The following is a 19823-nucleotide window of genomic DNA, read 5'->3' as shown; positions in this document are numbered from 1 at the left end:
TGCTGCCAGTGCAGAGCTTGCGGGGTGACAGTTGCCTCAGGAGGAATTCCCAGTGGGCGTTAGTTCCTGGTGAGGGATTTTGTTAGTCACAGAGCTGTTTGAGCGGCGGCCAGGAGTCCTCATACTCTGTAAGATGTGTTTGTTTCACAGCTGACGGCAAAGCAGCCACTTCCATATTCGATTCAGATAACTTAAATTGAACCAAGGTACTTAGAATTAATGTGATTGATAGGTTTTTAGTGTTTGGAAATAAAAATGTGATTTGGGAAATTTATTTTGTAACGTATCAAAGAAAAACGAGTGAAAGCCCATTTTATGGGGTGTTAGGTAGGGAAATGTGTTTCGGAGGTGAAATGACATTCGTTTCTTCTCTCCTAGTGTTGTCATGGAGACCCTGCGGATCCTGGCTTTGGTCGGTCAGATCCTCTTCTCACTAGCTGCTGCTTTTCTTCTGTGTCTTGTTATAAAGACTTACCTCATTGGACCATATTATCGGAAACTGCACATGGAAAGCAAAGGGAACAAAGAAATCCTTATCTTAGGAATCTCTGCTTTCATCTTTTTAATGTTAATGGTAATTCTCAAAATACCTGTTATTTATATACTCTGACTTGTAATCTGTTCGCTGAAAGCTTATGATCAGTTCTTTATCTTTTTATTTCAATAATAGTTAAAATATTTGAAACACATGGTCGTATTTTTATTTTCTGTCCAGTCATCACTCTACCCCCTCAGTATTAGTACAGCAAGCTAAACTGTTTGCTCCCATACCTTTTTTTTTAAGATTTTATTTTTATTGAGAGAGGACGAGAGAGAGAATGAGCAGTGGGGAGGAGCAGAGGGAGAAGCAGGCTTCCCGCGGAGCAGGGAGCCCGATGCGGGGCTCGATCCCAGGACCCTGGGATCATGACATGAGCCGAAGGCAGACGCTTCACCGACTGAGCCACCCGGGCGCCCTGCTCCCATCCTCTTACGCACTTTGCTGAAATTGCACCTCAAGCGTGGCACTGCAGGTGGTCTGGGTGGCCTTGAGAGCCACGTGGATTGCCAGCATCACCAGCATTACACTGTCTTAAACTTCCAAACAACTCTGGATCTGAAGTCAGATTAACAGTTTAAAACCATTTTTAGTTCTATTCGATGAGGACAAAGCTGGTCAGCAGTGTAACTTCTTTTGCTATAATGTAAAAAGTTGAAAATGAAAATTGAAGGTTCCTTTTAGAAGCAGCCTTCTCCTTATTTAAAGGATGTGCTTCTTGTGAGAGAATGGGGGGAGTGCTGTTAGGACCCCCGCAAACAGTTCATGGTACCGGCGTCACCTACAGCCCCACAGCTGTGCTCCTCACCACGGGCCCCAGAGAAGTGAAGACTCGGGTTCCCACGGAAACTCACATGGGAATGTTCACAGCAGCTGTATCCGTAGCAGCCAAAGACCACCTAGATGTCCTTCAGCAGATGCCTGGCTGCACCAGCTGTGGTCCGTCCACACCAGCGAAGACCACCCAGGTCTAAAACAACGGGCACAAGAATCTCCAGAGAATTATCCTGAGCAGGAAAAGCCAGTCCCGAAGGTCGCATACTGTGTAATTCCATTTATGTGACGTTTATGATGATAAAATTTCAGAAATGGAAGATTGCTGGTTGCGAGGCATTGGGGGGGGATCCTTGTGACAGAAGGTTGCGCGTGTCTTCACTGTGTTGGGTCCTTGTCCTGGCTGTGATCTCACGCCTGACTTAGCAAGATGCCGCCACTGGGGAAGCCGAGCAAGGGGTCCATGAGATCTCCTTGGATTGTTTCTTACAACTACAAGCGAATCTACACTTAGCTCAAAATAAAAAGGCTAATTTTGAAAGGTTAATTTTAATTTAGGGGAAATTAACAAGAACTATTTCCTCATATTGTCGTGTATGATTTAATTGTCTACTAGTGTTTTATAATCTTGGGAGAAGTCTAAGATTTGCTTTTGCTCAAAGCTGCTCATGTGTGGGACTTATTTAATTTTTTTTACATTGCTTTAGCCATTCTGGAGTATTTTTCTCTTTGAGAATAACATCCAGCAAAATTGTGTTGTCTGCATGCCTTCCACGCTGCCTTCGCAGCGGCTGCAAGTTCAGCTGGTTCCGCATCCATGGGCTCGGTTCTCTTCCTGAGCAGCTGCTAGGGCCCCACGCGCGGTCGGTGCCAGGCATCTTGCTGAGCAGGTGGTCTCAGCTCGCACGCTGTCGTTGCCTGAGGTAGTCCCTGGGCGTCACGGTTCGTCCTCTCTGCGGTTGGGTATTAGGGTTGGTTCCCATTCAGGGCTCTCGTGAGGAAAGCGGCTGTTCCTGCGCTCCCACATGCTCACAGGGGGGTGGGGGCGGTGAGCAGGAGTCCGCTTGCTGGCCGGAGGTGTGCACGGGGCAACCGGTAACGAGTGGGGTCTCCGCTCCCTCCCCCGTCCCGGGGCGGCCTCAGCCGCTCTGCTGGGTGGGTGCCAGCGGTGCCTCCTCGGGACTTGACTCGCGTTTCCCTCGCGAGCTGTGTGGACACCCGCCTTGGGGCCGGCCTGGCAACCCTCAGGTCATTTTCCTCTTGGGTTGGTTATTTCTCTTACTCATTTGTAGGAATTTTTTATATATTCTGACAAATTTTTTGTCTTTTTTTCTTTTTACTAAAATGAAATTCCTGTAACAAAATCAGCCGTTTTAACCCTTTTAAAGTGTACAAGGCAGGGGTTTTCAGCACGTTCACAGCACCATGTGACCATCGCCACAGCGAGAACATTGCTGTCACCCCCCCAGAGACCCTGAATCTCCCAGTCCCGCCTATCCCCCACCCCGTAGTAACCGCTGCCCTGCTTTCTGCTCACACGGACTAGCCTGTGTGTCTGCCGCTCTGATGAGGCGTCCCCTAAAGGTCCCTCCATGCGGGCATGTTTCTGTACTGGCTCCTTTTATGGCTGAAATTCTATGTTCCGTATATTTTTGATAACATCTTCCAGTCTGTGACTTAACTTTTCACTCTCTTCATGGCATTTTTTAATAACCAGAAGTTCTTAATTTTCATGTACTCTAAGTTTCGAATTTTGTATGGATAGCACCCTTTCGGTCCTGCGTTGATCTTTGCCTCCCTTGGTCCAAAGGCACCGTGTCGTCTTCTGGGACGTTTTGCTTTGCTTTTCTCATTGGATCTGTGTCTGTCTGGAGGCACGTAGAGCACATGGCATAGGGCTGTGGACACGAATCCGTGTTCTCTCCATGCCACACTGGGGCACAGGGTCACCTTGTCAGAAGCCAAGAGGTGTGTGAGTGCATGAGTGTGAGTGCAAGTGTGCATGAGAGTGTGTGATTATGTAAGTGTGCTTGCGTATGTATGAGTGTGAGCATGAGTGCGTGGGTGGGAGCATGCAAGTGTGTATGTGTGCTTGTGTGTGAGCACAAGTGCATGAGTGAGCACAACTGCGAGCACAAGTGTGTGGGTGTGAGTGCACGTGTGCTTGCGTGAGTGAGCATGAGTGTGAGTGCGAGCGTGCATGTGTGTGAGCATGAGTGCGTGGGTGTGAGCGTGCATGTGAGTATATGTTGTGTACGTGTGCTTGCGTGAGTGAGCGCGAGTGTGCGTGAATGTGAGCACAAGCGTGTGGGTGTGAGTGCACGTGTGCTTGCGTGACTGAGCATGAGTGTGTGGGTGTGAGCGTGCATGTGATTGTGTACCTGTGCTTGCATGAGTGTGTGAGCACGAGCATGCGAGTGCCGGTGTGTTTCGGACTCTCCGCTCTGTCCCCTTGCTGGCTCACCTGCTCTTACAGGTGGTGGCGCTGTGCCTGGCACCTTCTCGGTCCAGGTTGTCCGGCTATCTTCATGGTCTTCCCAGCATCCGCGTGAGGTTTTGGATTCAGCTTGTCAGTTTTCACACGCCGCTGCGGGGCCTCGGGGCCCGTGGGAGGAGAGCTCGTGCATTCACGGCTGCGAGCCTCTTGCTTGCGAGCGCACACCCTGTGCGCCCTGGCTCTTGTGCGTTTTCTCAGCAGAGCCCTTTGGTATTTGGCGTGAGGGTCGTGCGTTCTCTTGTGGGACTGGCCCTGGGGGCTGGGTGTTTTTTGGTGCTGTTGTGAAGCGTGTTTCCTTAATGTTCTTTCTTTTGGCTGCTGGCTTCTGTGTGTGGTTTTACTTCCTCAGAATAAGAAACGTCTACTTCTTTCAAGTTGTTTTGTGTCAGTAACACCTCGCGAAGAAGTCCACCGGAAGCTTTGCATTTAACAACTGTCATTAGAAGCCCAACAAATCCTCACTTGTACCGTGTCCAGCCCGCTGAACGCGCTGGCGCTTCCCTCTGGGGTCCTGTTCTCTCCGGGTATCGCTCGTCACTGTCCACTTTCTCTACGTGCTTTCAGGTGGAAACGGGGACGGTTTTTACATTAATACGTGTTTTATTGCCGTAGTTGGGCTATTCACTGAGTCAAGGTAAAGAAAATCTACCACAAATACTTAAAATAAGTTTTTGAAAATATTGTCATTCAAAACTTTGAATGATTGTTTCAAATATTTTAATTTTTTTTTCTCCCTTTATGGTAGATTCAACTAATGTTCGCTTGCTGTGCGTGTCTCAGCTCGGCCCCACAGAGGCCCCTCTGGGGACTTGGAGATGGGCCTTGGCTGTGACGGCGCCATGCCTTTGGGCGTGAACCCGCCCCTGGCCAGAGATGTCGCTGGTGGCACTTGTGAGTGACAGGCGGCCCTCCCCTCTCGCCCAGGTCACGGAGCTGCTGGACATCTCCATGGAGCTGGGCTGCTTCCTGGCCGGAGCGCTCATCTCTTCCCAAGGCCACATGGTCACTGAGGAGGTCGTGTCTTACATCGAGCCCATCCGTGACTTCCTGGTTATCATCTTCTTCGCATCCATAGGTAACCTTTCTTGTTCACGTCAGGACGTTCACGCGGTGTTTGTGAGACAGATGCACGTGACTTCTGTGACCTGCTTGCATATTTCTTTTTATTCAGCAAGAACAGTTCCATAAAAATTGGGGTCTGCAGAGAAACCTTACCGAAAACAGGGAAAGTTTGCACTCGGGGACATTAACTTATTGATCGGCGGCCATGCTCTGGGGGTACTCGGATGCCCTCAGGGAGGACGACCCCCACTTTCAACTCCATGGGAAACGTATAGGTGCCCAGCAGGTTAGCAACTTAAAGTCAGCACCAAAATGGGACATTTGGGAGGAAGGGTAATTTTGACACCAAAAAGTGAAGCTGCTGTGTCGAGGTATGCTGCCGTGTAAGTGCCCCTGTGTCGGGTGCCTCTCCGCCCGGCACGTCCATGCACCCTGCTGCCCTCCACCCGGAGTGGCCACCCAGCAGGCGCCATGCCTACGCTCACCGACAGGCTCGGCGCGGCCCCAGCGAGCCCAAGAACGTTGAAGAGCTCAGGGCAGCCGGTCCTCAGAGTGGAGGGCAGAGTGGGGAGACCGCCCATCACCAGGCGGGGTAAGACCCTTTGCAGCTGCGTTAGCGACAGGTGTCCGCGGTGTTCTGAGAGAGAACCTTCTTGCCAGCAGGTGCCCCTTGCTCTGCCCCCCTTCCTGTCCGTCCCCTGCCCATCCCTTGTTCTTTGTCCTTGTGTCTGGGTCTGTCTCTGTCCCTCCTGCCCCCCTTCCTGCCTGTCCCCTTCCGCCTGTCACTTCTCCAGATGAGGACCCATGAGGCCGACAGGGACAAGCTCCCTCTGACTGGGTCCCAGGCCACAGTCCTCCCGGGGCCGCATCTCACTGACATGCGTGTGGCTCGTGTCCTGCCCGCAGGGCTGCGTGTAGTGTGTGCTGGTTAGAAATGAAAATCCCATGGACGTGTTATCTAACAGACAGGCTTGCTGAACTCTCCCTCAGGTTAGGGTCCTTGACCTGCCGAGATCACAGGTGTCTAACGAGGACAGAGCCGTAGTGTTTTTGCTTTCGTTCTTCACGCTCAGCATGCGAAGGGCGTTCAGCTGAGAAACGTGTGCACTCCACTGCTCGGGACAGAGTCTTTCTCTTTGGGGTTGCAAGCAACACAGAAGTGCTCCGTTTGAGATGACGCCTCAGGGATGTGCCCATGAACCTGATCCCTGACCCCTGCCCCATGTCAGGCCCCGGGGAGCCGGGAGACAGCGCGGAGGGCCCACTGGCCGCAGTCAGTCCCAGGCAGGGGCAGTGGCCCTGGGGTCCCAGCACCACAATGGGGCCACTGAGGGCCCTGGCTGAGCGCTGAGCAGTGAGAGCAGTGTGACCAGCAAAGGGCAGTTTGGGGCCCAGAGTGAAGGAGGGCCCCCCCAGGCGGCTGAATGCAGAGGCAGCAGAGGCTGACACTGGCCCTGGAGGGCATCGGGGCGGGGATTCAGTGCAGGTGGAGGGACCCTCAGAGGGCAGCAAGGCCCCAGGCCCATGTGGCGGTGGGCGGCAGTACAGACCCTGAGCCCCCGTGTTCCTCCCACTAGACCAGGTGTCGCAGGCTCTGCTCCTCCTCACGATCATCTGGCACCTGACTTCCTAAGTCCCGTGTCACTGAAACACCACTGTACCCATCCCTTTGTGCTGCACATTTTTAAGATTTTATTTATTTGAGAGAGAGCGAGCACGTGTACAAGCAGGGGGAGTGGGAGAGGGAGAAGCAGACTCCCCACAGAGCAGGGAGCCCAACGTGGGGCTCGATCCCAGGACCCCGGGATCATGACCCGAGCCAAACGTGGACGCTTTACTGATGGAGCCACCCTCCCCTGTGTTGTGTTGACGAGGCTTTTGAGCTGTGGCTCATGCTGCCAAAACAGATGCTGGCATGTGGGCGGCGGCAGCGCTGACGGAGCCTCTTCCCGGGCTACAGATGGCCGCCTGCTTGCTGGGTCCCCATGCGGCCTTTCCCGGGACACAGTGCACTTGGGGACAGACACACGGAGACAGAGGAAGGGACGCGGGGCGGGGGGACTCCCGTGTCCCCTCCTCTCCTCATGAGGACACCAGTCCTGCTGGCTCAGGCACCCACCCTGTGGCCTCTCGTCGCCCTCAGTACCCCCTGGAAGCCATCTGCAGGTGCGGTCACACGGGCTTGTGGCCTCAGCACCTGAACTGGGGGCAGCGCGGTCGTGGCAGCTCCAGAGGCAGAAAGGAGTGGGGGCAGCCAGGCCTGTGCGGCCCCCACTCCGTCCCGCACAACCACGAGGACTAATCTCCCATCACTTCTCGCCTTACGGACGAGGCCAGTGACGCGATGTTTCTTGTTACAGACTTTTCAACAAGGATTTCATCCTCTCGGATCCCCCTTCCTGGGACACAGAGGAATTCTGAAGTGGGCACTGCCCGTCCTCATTCTTAGAGGCGCCCTGGAGGCTGTCGTGGGCCCGTCTGGGTGTGACGGCTCACACTGACACCTCTGGGCCTAGCGCGCATGCGAGGTGACTGGGGGGCTAGTGATGACTGACGGACCGTGTGCCACGTTCTGCTTCCCACGTCTGCCGAAGGAGGTCAGGAGGTGTGCCAGGGTCTATGCTCGGTTCGTGGTGGACCTGACGTGGGCGTGCAGAGCCCGGGTCCTAGCGACACGGCCGGTATCTGTTGGGAGGACGAGAGACTGCATGTCCGTAAGCAGGAAAGCTACGGCGGCTTGTGTGCCTCTTGTCAGAAGCGCGTGTGGCAGGCGCCAGAGTGTGGATCTGTGTACGCGGTGCTCTGCTCGCCGCACAGAGGTCCGAGTGAGGAGTGTGTCCACCCTCAGAGTGGAGAGCCTCTGCCGTCCGGCCTGCGTGCTTGGGCCCGGCGCATGCTTATCCTCGGGAGAGGGAGGCCCCTGAGCTTCGAAGTAAGTCAGCAATAGCTGTCAGTGTGCCCGGTGGGGAAGTGGGCGGGCGGGGGCCGCCGTTGCCCAGGCAGGTCCGTGCAGTGGGCCGGGCTGGGGATGTGTGCACAGGAGTGCTCACACTGGTCACTTCCGACTGCGGGTGACAGTGTGACGAGCTGGTCTGCAGCCATAGTGCTGGGGGGTCGTCAGGGCTCGGGGGGCACTGCAGGTTGGGGAGGTGGCCGAGGCAGACCCAGGAAGAGGGAAGTTGCCAGGAAGGAGGTCGGGGCAGGTGCTCATCAGCAGGCCCCCGTGGGCAGATGCTGCAGAATTCCAGGGAAGAGAAGGCTGTCTTGTGAGCACGGGGGTTCTGGGGTTTGTGTTTCTGAGTCAAACAGGTGTGTCCCTGCCCCCGACGTGAGCTCCAGGTGCCCTCCCTAGAGGTGTGGGGCCGGCCACTGAGCGAGGAGGGGCCCACCAGCACCCACCCCTCGTCCCTCATCCCTGGCACGCTCCCAGCAGGCACTGACCGCAGCGGGAAAACCGTTCTCGGTGGTTTTGCCAGGGCAGCAAGCAGCCACTAGTGGCCAGGCTTCTCTCCCCCTTGTTTCCAGGCCCCGGGAGGTGCCTGCACCTCACTCAGAACGTTTTCACAAAGGAAAATCACTTAGCCGCTGCCTGCCATGCCGTTTTGCCAAGTCCTGGGAGTGAAGTCTGGTGGAGGATGGCCCTGGGCACCCGGGCCGCTGTCCCTGTGGCGAGCCGGCTCAGAGCACCAGCAGCAGGGGTCCCTCGTGCAGGGCAAGGACAGAAGGAAGCCTGAGCATCGAGGGCTCGTGGTTGAGGATGAGGCGGGTGGGCCTGCGAGAATGACCCTGTCTGTCCTTTCCCTAACAGGCCTTCACGTGTTCCCCACTTTCGTGGTGTATGAGCTCACCATCTTGATGGTCCTCACGCTGTCGGTGGTGATCATGAAGGTATGGATTCTCCTTCTCGGTGCTTCGCGATTGGTACAATTCCTGTCATTTTTGGTTGTATGTGTCACAGAGCCTACCTTCCTACCCATAGTGACGCTGAGTCTGCAAAGCTCCGACAGCACCACTTACCCTGAACCCCTCTTGCCTCCCAGCAGTCTGGGGACGGGGCGGGGTAGGACCGGGGCCTTTGGGTTTGTTTTCCTTGGTTTGTCTCAGAATTGGGTATGTTTGAAATGGGAGTTAGGAAAGCTGGGCCAGGAGAAGCGACTTCTGGACGTCCCGGGAGGCCCCTGCACTTGGACGTTCCTCCCGAGCTCTGCTAACCATCTGCACTCATGTACAGTTCGTTGTTTATATGTTTTGAAATTATTGTAATACTTTTGCCCACTAAATCAGTGGCTTATTATAAAAAGGTATAACTCAGGAACAGCCAGATGGAAGCGATGCCCGGGGCAGGGCGTGGGGGCGGGTCATGGGGCGCCCGTGCCTGTCGGGACGCCTCACAAACTTCCAGTTTAACAGCCACTGAGAATGACCTCATCGCTGTGTCCTCCATGACTGCAGGTGCTTGAGTTGCCTGTGTTAACATTCATTTCAGGGTCCGATTGCCTGCTCAGTAGCTGTCTGGCTTTGTAGATTATAAAAGTTGACTTAAAATACTAGTTTTTTTTTAACTGGGGTGGGAAGGCACAGAAGGAGAGGGAGACTCCACGCCCAGCAGGGAGCCCAGTGTGGGGCTCGATCTCACGACCCGAGATCAGGACCTGAGCCAAAACCAGGAGTCGGACACTGAACCGACGGAGCCATCCAGGCGCCCCTGACTTAAAATACTTCGACTGGAAGGAATCCGAATCCCTGACGATTGTTGCACTTGCCCCGCGGGTTCTGGGCCACTCGCCTCTGGACTGTGCTCACGTGAGAGAGCTACAGTCCTCTCGTTAGAAAGTAAAATGTCCTTGAGCGCTGCCTGCTGCCTGACTTGGTCTGGGGGGAAGACCTGGCTATCTGCTAGTGAACCTGAACCCTTGATTTTGCGTTGTTCAGCGTGGTTTTCTGTCCCTCTGTGTCCCTTTGGTGCTTCTGCTTATGTCCCCAGGGTGTCCGGCGAGGGCTCGCGTCTGTTTTCTGCTCGGCCGGCAGGCTCGGGCGAGGCAGTAACGGGTCACTCTCGCAGTTTGCTCTGGCAGCTCTGGTCTTGTCCCTCCTCCTGCCGAAGAGCAGTCAGTACGTCAAGTGGATCGTGGCCGCGGGGCTGGCGCAGGTCAGCGAGCTCTCTTTTGTCCTGGGGAGCAGAGCGCGCAGAGCTGGTATCATTTCTCGGGAGGTGAGTCTGCACCCACGTTGTGTGTTCGGGGAGCCCCGGCCCGCACCCCCCACCCTGCCGTCTGAGCATCCCGCCCGCGGCTCCGCAGCTGGTGCGGGGCCGGCGCTCTGCCTCTCACCCAGCGCGGACGATTATTGTCGCTGTCGACGCTGCCCGGTCCCCTCACGCATCTCTGGAGGAAGAAGAGCTAAATCTCAAGGCCCCCCCCCGCTGGTTTGTGCACGGCCTCCCTGGGACCGCGTCTGAGCGGCACCCCCGCACTCGGGTCTGACTCCCGAAACCACTGAAAAGGCAGAGCTGGAATGTTGTTAGGTGAAAGTCCCTGGTTTGTTTGGGGTTTTTTCATGAAATACTTTGCAACATTTGCCTTACACGTAAAAGTTGAGTTTGGGTCGCTGTGACAAGTGCTTCTGAAGACACCGTATCTCCAAATTTTAGGGAGTCGGAGCGAAAACTTTAATAGAAATGATGGCAGAGCTTCCTCTGTATAAAATACACGGAGGTTTTTCCTGTGTATCAGTATACACCAAAGTTTGGGGCTTCTTTGATCAGCTCCTCCTTCCCCCACCACAGCTTTAAGCCTGCAGGGTGCTGGGCCCTCTGCGTGGCGCCTGGGAGGTGAGCCCCCTGCCCCCCGTTTGCCTCCTTCCCCTCTGTCCCTGGCCCCTTCGTCCTGGGCCTGGCTTTCTCACGAGCTGGGTATGCGCACACCCACCCACGGCTGTGCACTTGCCTTGTCCTCCTCTCTAGTTTTGTTCGTTTGCCCTTTGAACTAGAACGTGATGAATATTGTCTGATGACCCCTGGTTGTCACTTTACACTTGACAAAGAGGACGTTTGTGCTTGGCGGTGACCCCCACCCCAGGGGTCAGTGGGCCACAGTGTATGGTCCACTGTGTAAGAGCTAATGTCCTTTAGAGCAGGGCCAGTGTGAGCCCTCAGTGAGCTGAGGACCAGTGACGTCACTGGTTCAGTGAAAGCAGGGTGGACATTAATGGGACTCTGCTGTGGATAAATGGATAAATACTGGGTCATGGTGTAGGAGCAGACAGGAGACCACACACACTTTCCCCAGACTCGTAACCATGGGGGCCGGCTCACCACGCCCGTGGTTCTAGCTTAGAAACAGGGCACTCTCAAATTGGGGGTTTGTGGACACACAAGCTCATGAATGGTAGTTTCTACTCAAACCTAACTGGATCCCCCAACACCCTTCTGCATCTGAGTTTTGTTTTGCCCTTTTTGTGCAAGTATGTGGAAATGTGTCGGGCAGGTCCTTGAACCAGGGCGGGGCTTTGCCTGCTGCCCCCTTTCAGCGAGCATCCCTCCCTTGGGCACCCTGTTGCCGGTGAGCGCCCCCCCCCCCCCCGCACCGTGAGATGCCTCCAATATCCGGTTCTGCACACCTGCCCCCTAATTTGGGCCAAGGGAATATAGAAGCTCCTCTTAGTGCCTGGGACATGCTGTAAGCACTCAGAATTCAGTGCTTGTCCCCCATAGTCATGAGTGTGAGGAAGATAGGATGCATCTCAACTGTGGAGAAACGATGGAGGAGGGATGATATCTGTGCACAGGCCCCGTGCGAGACCCACGCTGGGGCCGCGGGGTAGGCCCCGTCCGAGACCCGCGCTGGGGCCGCGGGGTGGGCCCCGTGCAAGACCTGCGGCTGGGCCCCGTGCGAGACCCGCGCTGGGGCCACGGGGTGGGGCCCGTCCGAGACCCGAGATCCGCGCTGGGGCCGCAGGCTGGGCTCCGTGCAAGACCCGCGGCTGGGCCCCGTCCGAGACCCGCGCTGGGGCCACGGGCTGGGCCCGTGGCCCTGGGGGCTGTGCAGGGGCACCTCCTAGTCCTGCGTGTGACCACCGGCAGCCTTACCTCTTGCAGGTGTACCTCCTCATCCTGAGTGTGACCACACTCAGCCTCTTGCTGGCCCCGGTGCTGTGGAGAGCTGCCATCACGAGGTGTGCGCCTCGGCCAGAGAGACGGTCGAGTCTCTGAGGGCAGCGACAGGGACACGCGGCTTCAGAAGCGAGATCCCTCGCCTCGGGGACAAAGCGCTCCGTGGGAGGGGCTCCCCGTGTACCCAGCGTGCCGACTTCCTGCCGTAGCTTGGGGTCTTCCAGAGTAATTTATTGCATTCAGTTGATCATGCACAGTATAAGTATAACGCTGCATTTTACAGATCACCTTGACTGTTTTGCCTGGATGTGCCTTTTTTTCTGAAATTGTTAACTTTCTATTGTTACTTCATCGGTTCATGATTTTTTGGTAAAAAAAAAATCAGAAAGGTTTTTTATTTATTCAACTTTTGTGTTGTAATCTGTTGGTCAATATTTGTTATTAAACATTTCTGTGATATGAAATTTTAATTCTGGCAGTGAGTTTGGAAAGTTACTTTAGTCCTTACTGTTTTCTAAAATGACAAATATCTTCTAAATGTCTATTTGTTTTTATTACAATAATTTTAAATAAAACATTCATGTCAGTTTATTAAATGTCATTTAAAATATTTGCTTTGAATCACAAGAATATGCATGCTTTAATAAAGATCATTTATGATCGGAGAAATTAATTGAAATTTATTGGAATTTTTCTTAGATTTTCGTGTTAAACTAATCTTTGACAGTTTTCAAAAGTTAGGATGATTTGTACCTTGCCACATCATTCTCTAAGAGACCAAAGCCTAAGCTGTAACTTTGATTTTTAAAGTATATTTTGGTTCCTACATGGTCCATTTTGGAGAACCCAGGGCTGGAAGGTCTGATCTTACAGATTTCCCCGAGGGGCGCTGTGAGTGGAGTGTCCTGTCAAGATGGGCGTTAGGAGCCTAGCAGTCTGACCAGAGCCCTCACGGCCGAGGGAAGGCCGCCTCGTGCACGACGACGTACCGCAGGTGTGACCGTGTGATTAACACTCTGGGAGGAAGTAGCTGCCTCTGGTCCGCAGGAAATTGGCAGAGAAGTGATACAGCCCTGGTTTTATTCATTTCTCAGTCGGCGCATCAGTGCCCTTCCCTCCAAACCGCTGGGTGTGGACGCGTGGGCAGGACGCTTTCTCTTACCCGTGCGTGTGCCCACCTTGCCCGGCAGGCGGAACCCGCTCGCGGCGGCCTCTGGGGTGCCTCTTCTTGTTCTTTCATTTTGGATCCCCAGCACCTGAGGGCAGAGCCAGGAGCTCGAGAAATTGTGTTGAGCTGAAGGGGACCTATTTGCGCTGACACAGTTGTCCCCAGAACATGGAGGTAGCATCGCTGTGAGAGAGTGCTGAGTCGAGACGCCAAGAGGACGCACCTCTGGAAGACCCCAGCCCCAGGACGAGGCCTCCTCACCTTCCGCTCACCTCTCAGGGACCACCATCCACGCCCCTGCCACACAGTGAGGCCACAGAGCCCTCCACGGCCCTGTCCTCACTCTCCCCTCCTCATCCAGGCTTGGGGAGCTCAGCTCTCTCCTCTCCGCCCCTGCAAGCCCCTGCCCCTGCGGCCATCAGCGTTTCCTCTGTGGCCCAGTCCGGCTTCGATCGCTGGCAGAGGAAAGCGTGCTTGCCGACCAGCCCTGCAGTGATGTCCTCACCTGGAATTTAAAACTTGGTGTCCGGTTTGAGTCTGTTCCTTGTGGATTGACATTTGAGACGCAGAGCTGAAGACAGAGGGGCGGGTGGGGGCGCCACCTGCTGACAGCAAGCGCCTCACCCGGTCCCCAACACCCGTTGTCACACCAGGAGCGCTCGCCGGACCCCCAGCTCCTCCCGCCTCTGGTCCCCACGCGCATCGCACGCGTTCCAACCTGCTGGCGCCCTCGCATGGCCCTCCCCCTTCCCGGGTCCGAGTGCTGCCCCTAAGCCTCTGGGAGGTAGGCCCCCGCATCCTCGGTGTCCTGGCGTGCTGCTGGGCGTGGGGGGCAGGATGGAGGCCTGAGCCCCACGTGGAAGAGCTTCATTCGGCCTGAGGGAAGCCGGAGGACGTCCAGCACCGTCTGGCTGGAAGGTTGAGAGCCGCGGCTGTTGGAGCAGATCTTCCGTGGGAGGTCAGTTAGGAGAGACGCTTGCTTGGTTTGCTTGCGTGACAGACACAGGAGAACATTCGTGGTCAGAAGTCAGTGTGTGAGGCAGCCTCCGCCACGGCTCCCGGGCCACGGGCACCTGATGTGGCGGAGCAGAGCCCCCCGGGGAAGGCGGCGGCCGTGCCTCCCTCGGAGCGCTAACCCGTGGTTGAACAGGCCATGCTGCCGGAGCCTAGACGGGGGGCGGGGGCGGGGGGGGGGACAGCCAGGCTTCATGCCCCCAGGCAGAGCAGACACGGCCGGTATCTGCTTCGGACACCACGTCTCCTGCGCCCAGGACGGTCGTGGTACGTCAGAGCCCGGAAGGGGGAAGGTGAGGCACAGGCTCGGGACCAGCTGCAGGGCAAGCGCGGGAGCCTGGGTGCCCAGGACCTGCAGGGCACAGGTGCAGTGGGGCTGTGGTCCCGGGCGGGACTGAGACCCCCTGGGCTCGGGCAGGTGACAGGTGAGGGGCATGCAGGTGAAGATGACGAAGGAGCGGCCAGGGCGTGCGGGCTCCCTGGGGTGGGCGGCTGCTCCGGTGTCCGACTCCGGGACTCCTGCCGGCTCCCCCACCCCCCTGGGACGTGGCCGCTGCTGGCCCTTGGCCCTTGGCATGAAGGTCAGGGTGCCCCCGCCGCTCCATGGCTCCCAGTCCAGACTGCCTACGCCTGAGGGCCAGGGCCCCAGAGCTCTCTGTTCCTCGTGCCTGGTGGCAGCCCCGGCCCCTCCATATGTCCTTATTCATCTGGGGAGTCGCTGAGCCCGGCCCACCCACGGCGCCTGGCCACACACCGGCTCCCTCCTCCCCCTGGCTGCCCGGGGCCAAGGTCCGCGGCTTCACCAGCACTGGGCCTCGAGGCTGGCTGTGGAAAGTCCATGCCCCCTGCACACGAGAGACGGGCAGAGAAGTCGGCTGGCCCTGATTCCATCAGCTCATCCAGACAGCGAGGCGTGTCTTTCCTGAGGGCAAGTAGTGCCTGGTGCCCTGCAGGCCTCTGGCCTCCCTCGCCTGGCCAGAGTGAAGAGGCCTTTGCTTTGCTTGCTTTAGGGATGGACCATGCAAGGGAGGGATGGGCTGAGGGGTCCAGCGGGCATGGGCCAAGGGCAGGGCCCATCCCCAGCTGCTCCAGGAGCTCATGGGGGCTCGGGCTGAACCCTGACCCCCCTGCCTGGGGGGCCTGCCGACACTTGCCTTTGAATGCAGCGTGAAGAATCAAGAAACATGATGTGCACATTATATAGAAATTTGGGGAGAATGTGCCTGGGGGAGGGCGGGGGCAGGCCTTTATTAGGATGAGCCCGATGCGCCCACATCCCCCTTGCTTGCTTTGAGGATCCTCGCTGCCTTTAGAAACCTTGTCACGGGCTGTTTCTCCCCCGCAGGCCGCGTCCGCGTGGGTGTGGTCGCCTCAGGAAACAGCGTTGCTGCTGGGACGCCCCCCCTCGAGGCCCCTCGCCCTGCCTCCCCGGCCCTTCAGAGCTCCCCGCCGGTGCCCGCTTCCTTCTCTGACGAGCCGTTAGGGGCGCGAACGCTTTCACAGAAGCGCTGCGTCCTGTGGTCTTCCACTCAACCGCGTGTTTCTGACTCATCCTGGTGCCGAGCCTGAGGCAGACATTCTCACCTTCTGTGACCATCGCTTCCGTGAAGACGCTGCAAAGTGCTTCTGTCGCCACCTGTGTCCCAACACTGTCACCATGGAACAGTTCGGAGGAAGAGGCAGGGGTTCCTCACGTGCGGCCTCGGGGTCTTTGACTCCTGCAGGTAGACACAGAAGCGTTCCTGGGCGCCCAGGGGTGTGTGCCAGGAGCTTCTCAAGCAGCACGTTAGCACCTACCTGGTGGCGGTCAGCCTTTGTCACCTCCTCCACAGGACACTCACGAGCCACAAAAGATCCTCTGACGGCCTGTGTTGAGGCGCTAGTCCCAGGGCAGGGGTGACGTGGAGCGACCCGAAAGTGCCCGACCCACGGTGGGTGTGGCTGTGTCACAGACGGGTCTGGGGGGACGCCCAGTGGCGTCCACGAGTCCAGGATGACTTGGGAGCTGTCCACCCAGCACGGCTCTGTCCAGACGGAGTCCGGGTCCCATCGGTCGGGACTGGGGCCTGAACATGAGTGTTTCTTTTTTTTTTTTTTTTAAGATTTTATTTATTTATTTGACACAGAGAGAGCGAGCACAAGTAGGCAGAACGGCAGGCAGAGGGAGAGGGAGAAGCAGACTCCCCGCTGAGTGGGGAGCCCGATGCAGGGCTCAATCCCAGGACCCTGGGACCATGACCTGAGCCGAAGGCAGACGTTTAACCGACTGAGCCAGCCAGGCACCCCAACATGAGTGTTTCTAACACATTTCCAGGCAGGGCTGATGCTGCTGGGCCGGGAGCACCTGGGAGATGCAGCCGTCCAGCTCATGGTGGCCCTAGCTGCACCTTTGCTGACTGGACACGTGAACCCAGATGGTGAAGATAAAGGCCTCCGAGCCAGGAACAGAGTCTGGAACAGAGCCGCCGCGGCACTGGGCTCCGTGGATCACTGAGCAGCATCTCTCCAACAGCAGACTCTGGTGGAGGAGGCGTCCCCTGGAGTGGATCATGGCCGTGGGAGCACAGCCACCCAGCCAGGAAAGTGCTGTTGCCGGGCCTCTGGTTCCATCATACACACGTGTGTCACATGTGTGTGGTGGCCAGTCAGACTTTGAAACTGCTGGTGTAAGGGAAGAGGGTCCAGGAGGGCAGAAAGCAGGTGCTTCCTGGGGCTGGGGGGCCGTGGGGGCGCTCAGGAGACCCTAGCTTCCAGCAGCTTCGGCCCCGACCAGGCGCCAGGCGAGCACCACCGCGGGCGTCCAGAGCAGAGAGGGAGGCTGGCGTGCTTCCCAGGGAGCGCCCACGTGTCCGTCCGGACTGGGGTGCAGGCTGCACACGGGGGGCGTACCAGTTGTCCGGACGAAGCAAGCAACTGGAATCTCTTTAAACGTAACCAGATTATTTCATGATTCATGAATAAAATAAAGTGTGGAGAAATGACCCAAGAACTTAGGTGTGCGCACAGGGGAGAGGAGGCGGGCGCCGGGAAAGAAGAGAGCGTTTACAAACAAAGGGGCATCGTTATTTCAAAAGGAGGAGTGTCTGAGAGGGAGAACATCACATCAAGCTGCGGGGCGGGTCCTGCAGCCGGTCCCTGGGGGATGTCCCGTGGGAGGCGCTTTTATGGACTTGCTGTTACCTCATACCCGCTTTAGGGATCAAAGTGTTGTCTTGGCATGGATCCCTCACATGGGGGGTTGGACAACATTTTGAGATGTGTTTCCTCCCCTCAGTTACCTTTTCTTCCCTCAAAATGGACTCAGGGTGGATCATAATAGTCCAGAGGACAGAAGTAGCCTGCAAGTCTTCCTGATGTTTTACAAAAGCCCTCCAAAATTTGGAGGGTCCACCAAGAAGGTAAAAGGAAGGTGAATTAGCACATTAAGGTGGAGGTTGGGGAGCCGCCCCACGTGGGCTAGAGGACAGGATCCAGCAGCCTCACGAAGGACCCCACATGCCCGTGGAGTCATGGCCATGACCCTGCACATCCTGGGTGGAGAGGAGAAAACCCCAAGAGCAAGAGGAAAGCCCCCAGGAGCCCAGCGGATGGACAGAGGCTGAACATAGGCCGGCTGTCCAAGGATGCCGCCTCTCAGCCCTGGGACCACGCACCAGGCTCCTGCACGGGCAGTGGGCGGCTCCCTCGTCCACGCCGGTCTCGCCGCTCGGCCGGCTCCAGCGTGCGGTCTGCCCCGAGAACCAGGGCGGGCTGTACCCTTTCCAGGTTCACACACGCTTCCAAATTCCTTTTGGTAGCCACCGTTTGCCCGCAAACCTTTACTTGAAATGTGAAGATTAGAGAAGGAAGGTGGACACAAACCCAGGAGGACTGAAAAGTGGAGGGTAATCCAAATGACAGTTTGGTGGTCGGCAAGTCGGCTAGATGTCTGGCCTCACGATTTGAGCTTGTAAAGCATGAAGGTCGGTCCGCCTTCCCCGTAGCCTGCTCTGACGGAGCTGGGCCTTCTTCAAGGCCACAGGTCCTCCGTCCCTGATGCCGGGAACCCCGTCAGCCTCGGGGCCACTGCCGGGCCGGGAGCTGGGCCGCGGGGAAGTGGATAGGGCGCGCTCCGCTGGGGTCGTGGGGTGCATGCACCTTTGCTGCATCCGTAGTCCTGACCGAGCTGCACACTGCCGTCCGGCCCCACGGACTTCCAGAAATTACCTGTGGCAGCCCCACAATGAGGAAATTTCCGGGCTGGGGATGAAGGACCATGGACCCCCGCTTCCAGGTTTCCTGATTCATGCCTCCTCCACAGCTTTCCCCGAGTCACAAGAAACGAGCTGGCTGATCCCGTGAGCTGAAGTCTGCCTTCTGTCCCGTGAGGGCCTCTTCTGTGTGTTTCGACTGCACGAATTCCCGTGACACTTTGTTGCACCAGGAACAAGTCCTTGGCAAGCACTGAAAACCGACAGCTCCATTTTTGACTTCTGCCAGTGCGTTTGACCCACTTATCAGTTCCAAAATACACTCGCATCTGCCATCTGTGGTTGTCTAATTCTGCTATCACATCCCCTTCATGCTGACGGTTCTTGATTGTGTTTATTCTGGTCCAACATCCACAGCTGGACTAACTCGCAGAGAATTCGACCCCCTGGAGGGGGAGAGAGGCCAGGCCACCGAGGCTCCAACCAGCACTCCGTGGCAACTGTGTGTACCTGTCACTGGCCTAGTTTGAGGACCCTGAACTTCGTTAGGTCTGGACCCTCTCCTCCCACCGGATGGGCTCGAGTTTTGGCCAGCCACCCAGTGAACCTGCCTTGTTACCGTGGCCCCGGGGCCGACACAGGCTTCCCCTGCCTGCGCAGGAAGGGGCCTGCGGCGCAGGGGTGCCATGCACCCCTCTTGGGCCCTGCATCCGCGTGGCTGCAGGACTTCGTGAGACCACGTGTGTAGGACGACCAGGGCCAGCCCTGGGGCCAGCCACCTGCTGGCTCAGCTGGGACAGGGCCCCGAGGGTCTGCAGCAGTGGGAGCCGCTCAGGTGCGGGCCGGGTGGGGCTTCGGGCATAGGGGGACTTCGCGGTGGGGTGGGGCTCTCGGCGGGGGCAGGGCTTTGGATGAACTTGGGGGGTGCGGGGGGAGGGCTGGGAGTGGGCGGGACTTCGGGCGGGGCGGGGCCAGTGTGTGGGCGGGGCCACGGGCGGGCACAAAGGGACGTGGGCGTGGGCCTCCTTGGGGCCGCCCCTCCGACCAGAGCCCGAAGGTTGGCGCGACTCTTCCGGCTTGGTTCCCGGGCTGCGCGTGGGAGCTGCTGCCCCTTTCCCGCAGGGGAGCGCACGAGCTCAGGCTGCCCCACCTGTCACTGGGTCAGTGCGCGGAGTCCTCCCAGCCTGGGAGGTTCTGTTGCTTTCCTCCATCAGGCAGGTGCTCTAGAAGTTACACCCAGTGACAGAACGTAAAGGACTAAGTTTCTGCGAGTACAGGTGTGTGCGAGTGTGTGGACAGGTAGGTACTAGGTGAGGGTAGACGAGCGATGGAGGGAGATGACAGGTGGATAGAGACGCAGACACGCAGGTAGATGGAGGGACAGAGGACAGAGGGATAGGTGAGAGATGACAGGTCCCCGGAGAGGCGGACCGAGGCCTGCCAGCACCCGCCTGGCTCCCGGCGCCGGG

At 57.2% G+C, this 19823-nt stretch overlaps 1 protein-coding gene across 13 annotated transcripts in view; it reads left to right on the top strand.

Moving 5' to 3' along the window:
- Positions 1–18097, top strand: part of TMCO3 (transmembrane and coiled-coil domains 3) — a 52586-nt gene extending 34489 nt beyond the window's left edge. For 5 of the 13 annotated variants that reach the window (XM_064585874.1, XM_064585868.1, XM_064585867.1 and 2 more), the window contains 5 exons: positions 379–574; positions 1326–1583; positions 4734–4884; positions 8680–8759; positions 9856–11959. In XM_064585874.1, coding sequence (XP_064441944.1) covers positions 379–574; positions 1326–1583; positions 4734–4884; positions 8680–8759; positions 9856–10329 — 1159 coding nt within the window. In that variant the 3' untranslated portion in view covers positions 10330–11959. The other 8 variants (XM_045869757.3, XM_045869758.3, XM_064585872.1 and 5 more) reach the window with 6 other exon arrangements.
- The last annotated feature ends 1726 nt before the right edge of the window (positions 18098–19823 follow it).

Source organism: Mirounga angustirostris, unplaced genomic scaffold, assembly GCF_029215605.1.
Source record: "Mirounga angustirostris isolate CCGP_5_RB_7025 unplaced genomic scaffold, mMirAng1.0.hap1 SCAF_3, whole genome shotgun sequence".
NCBI lineage: Eukaryota > Metazoa > Chordata > Mammalia > Carnivora > Phocidae > Mirounga > Mirounga angustirostris.
Note: the sequence above shows the minus strand (reverse complement) of the source record. Positions and strands in the feature narration are given on the sequence as shown.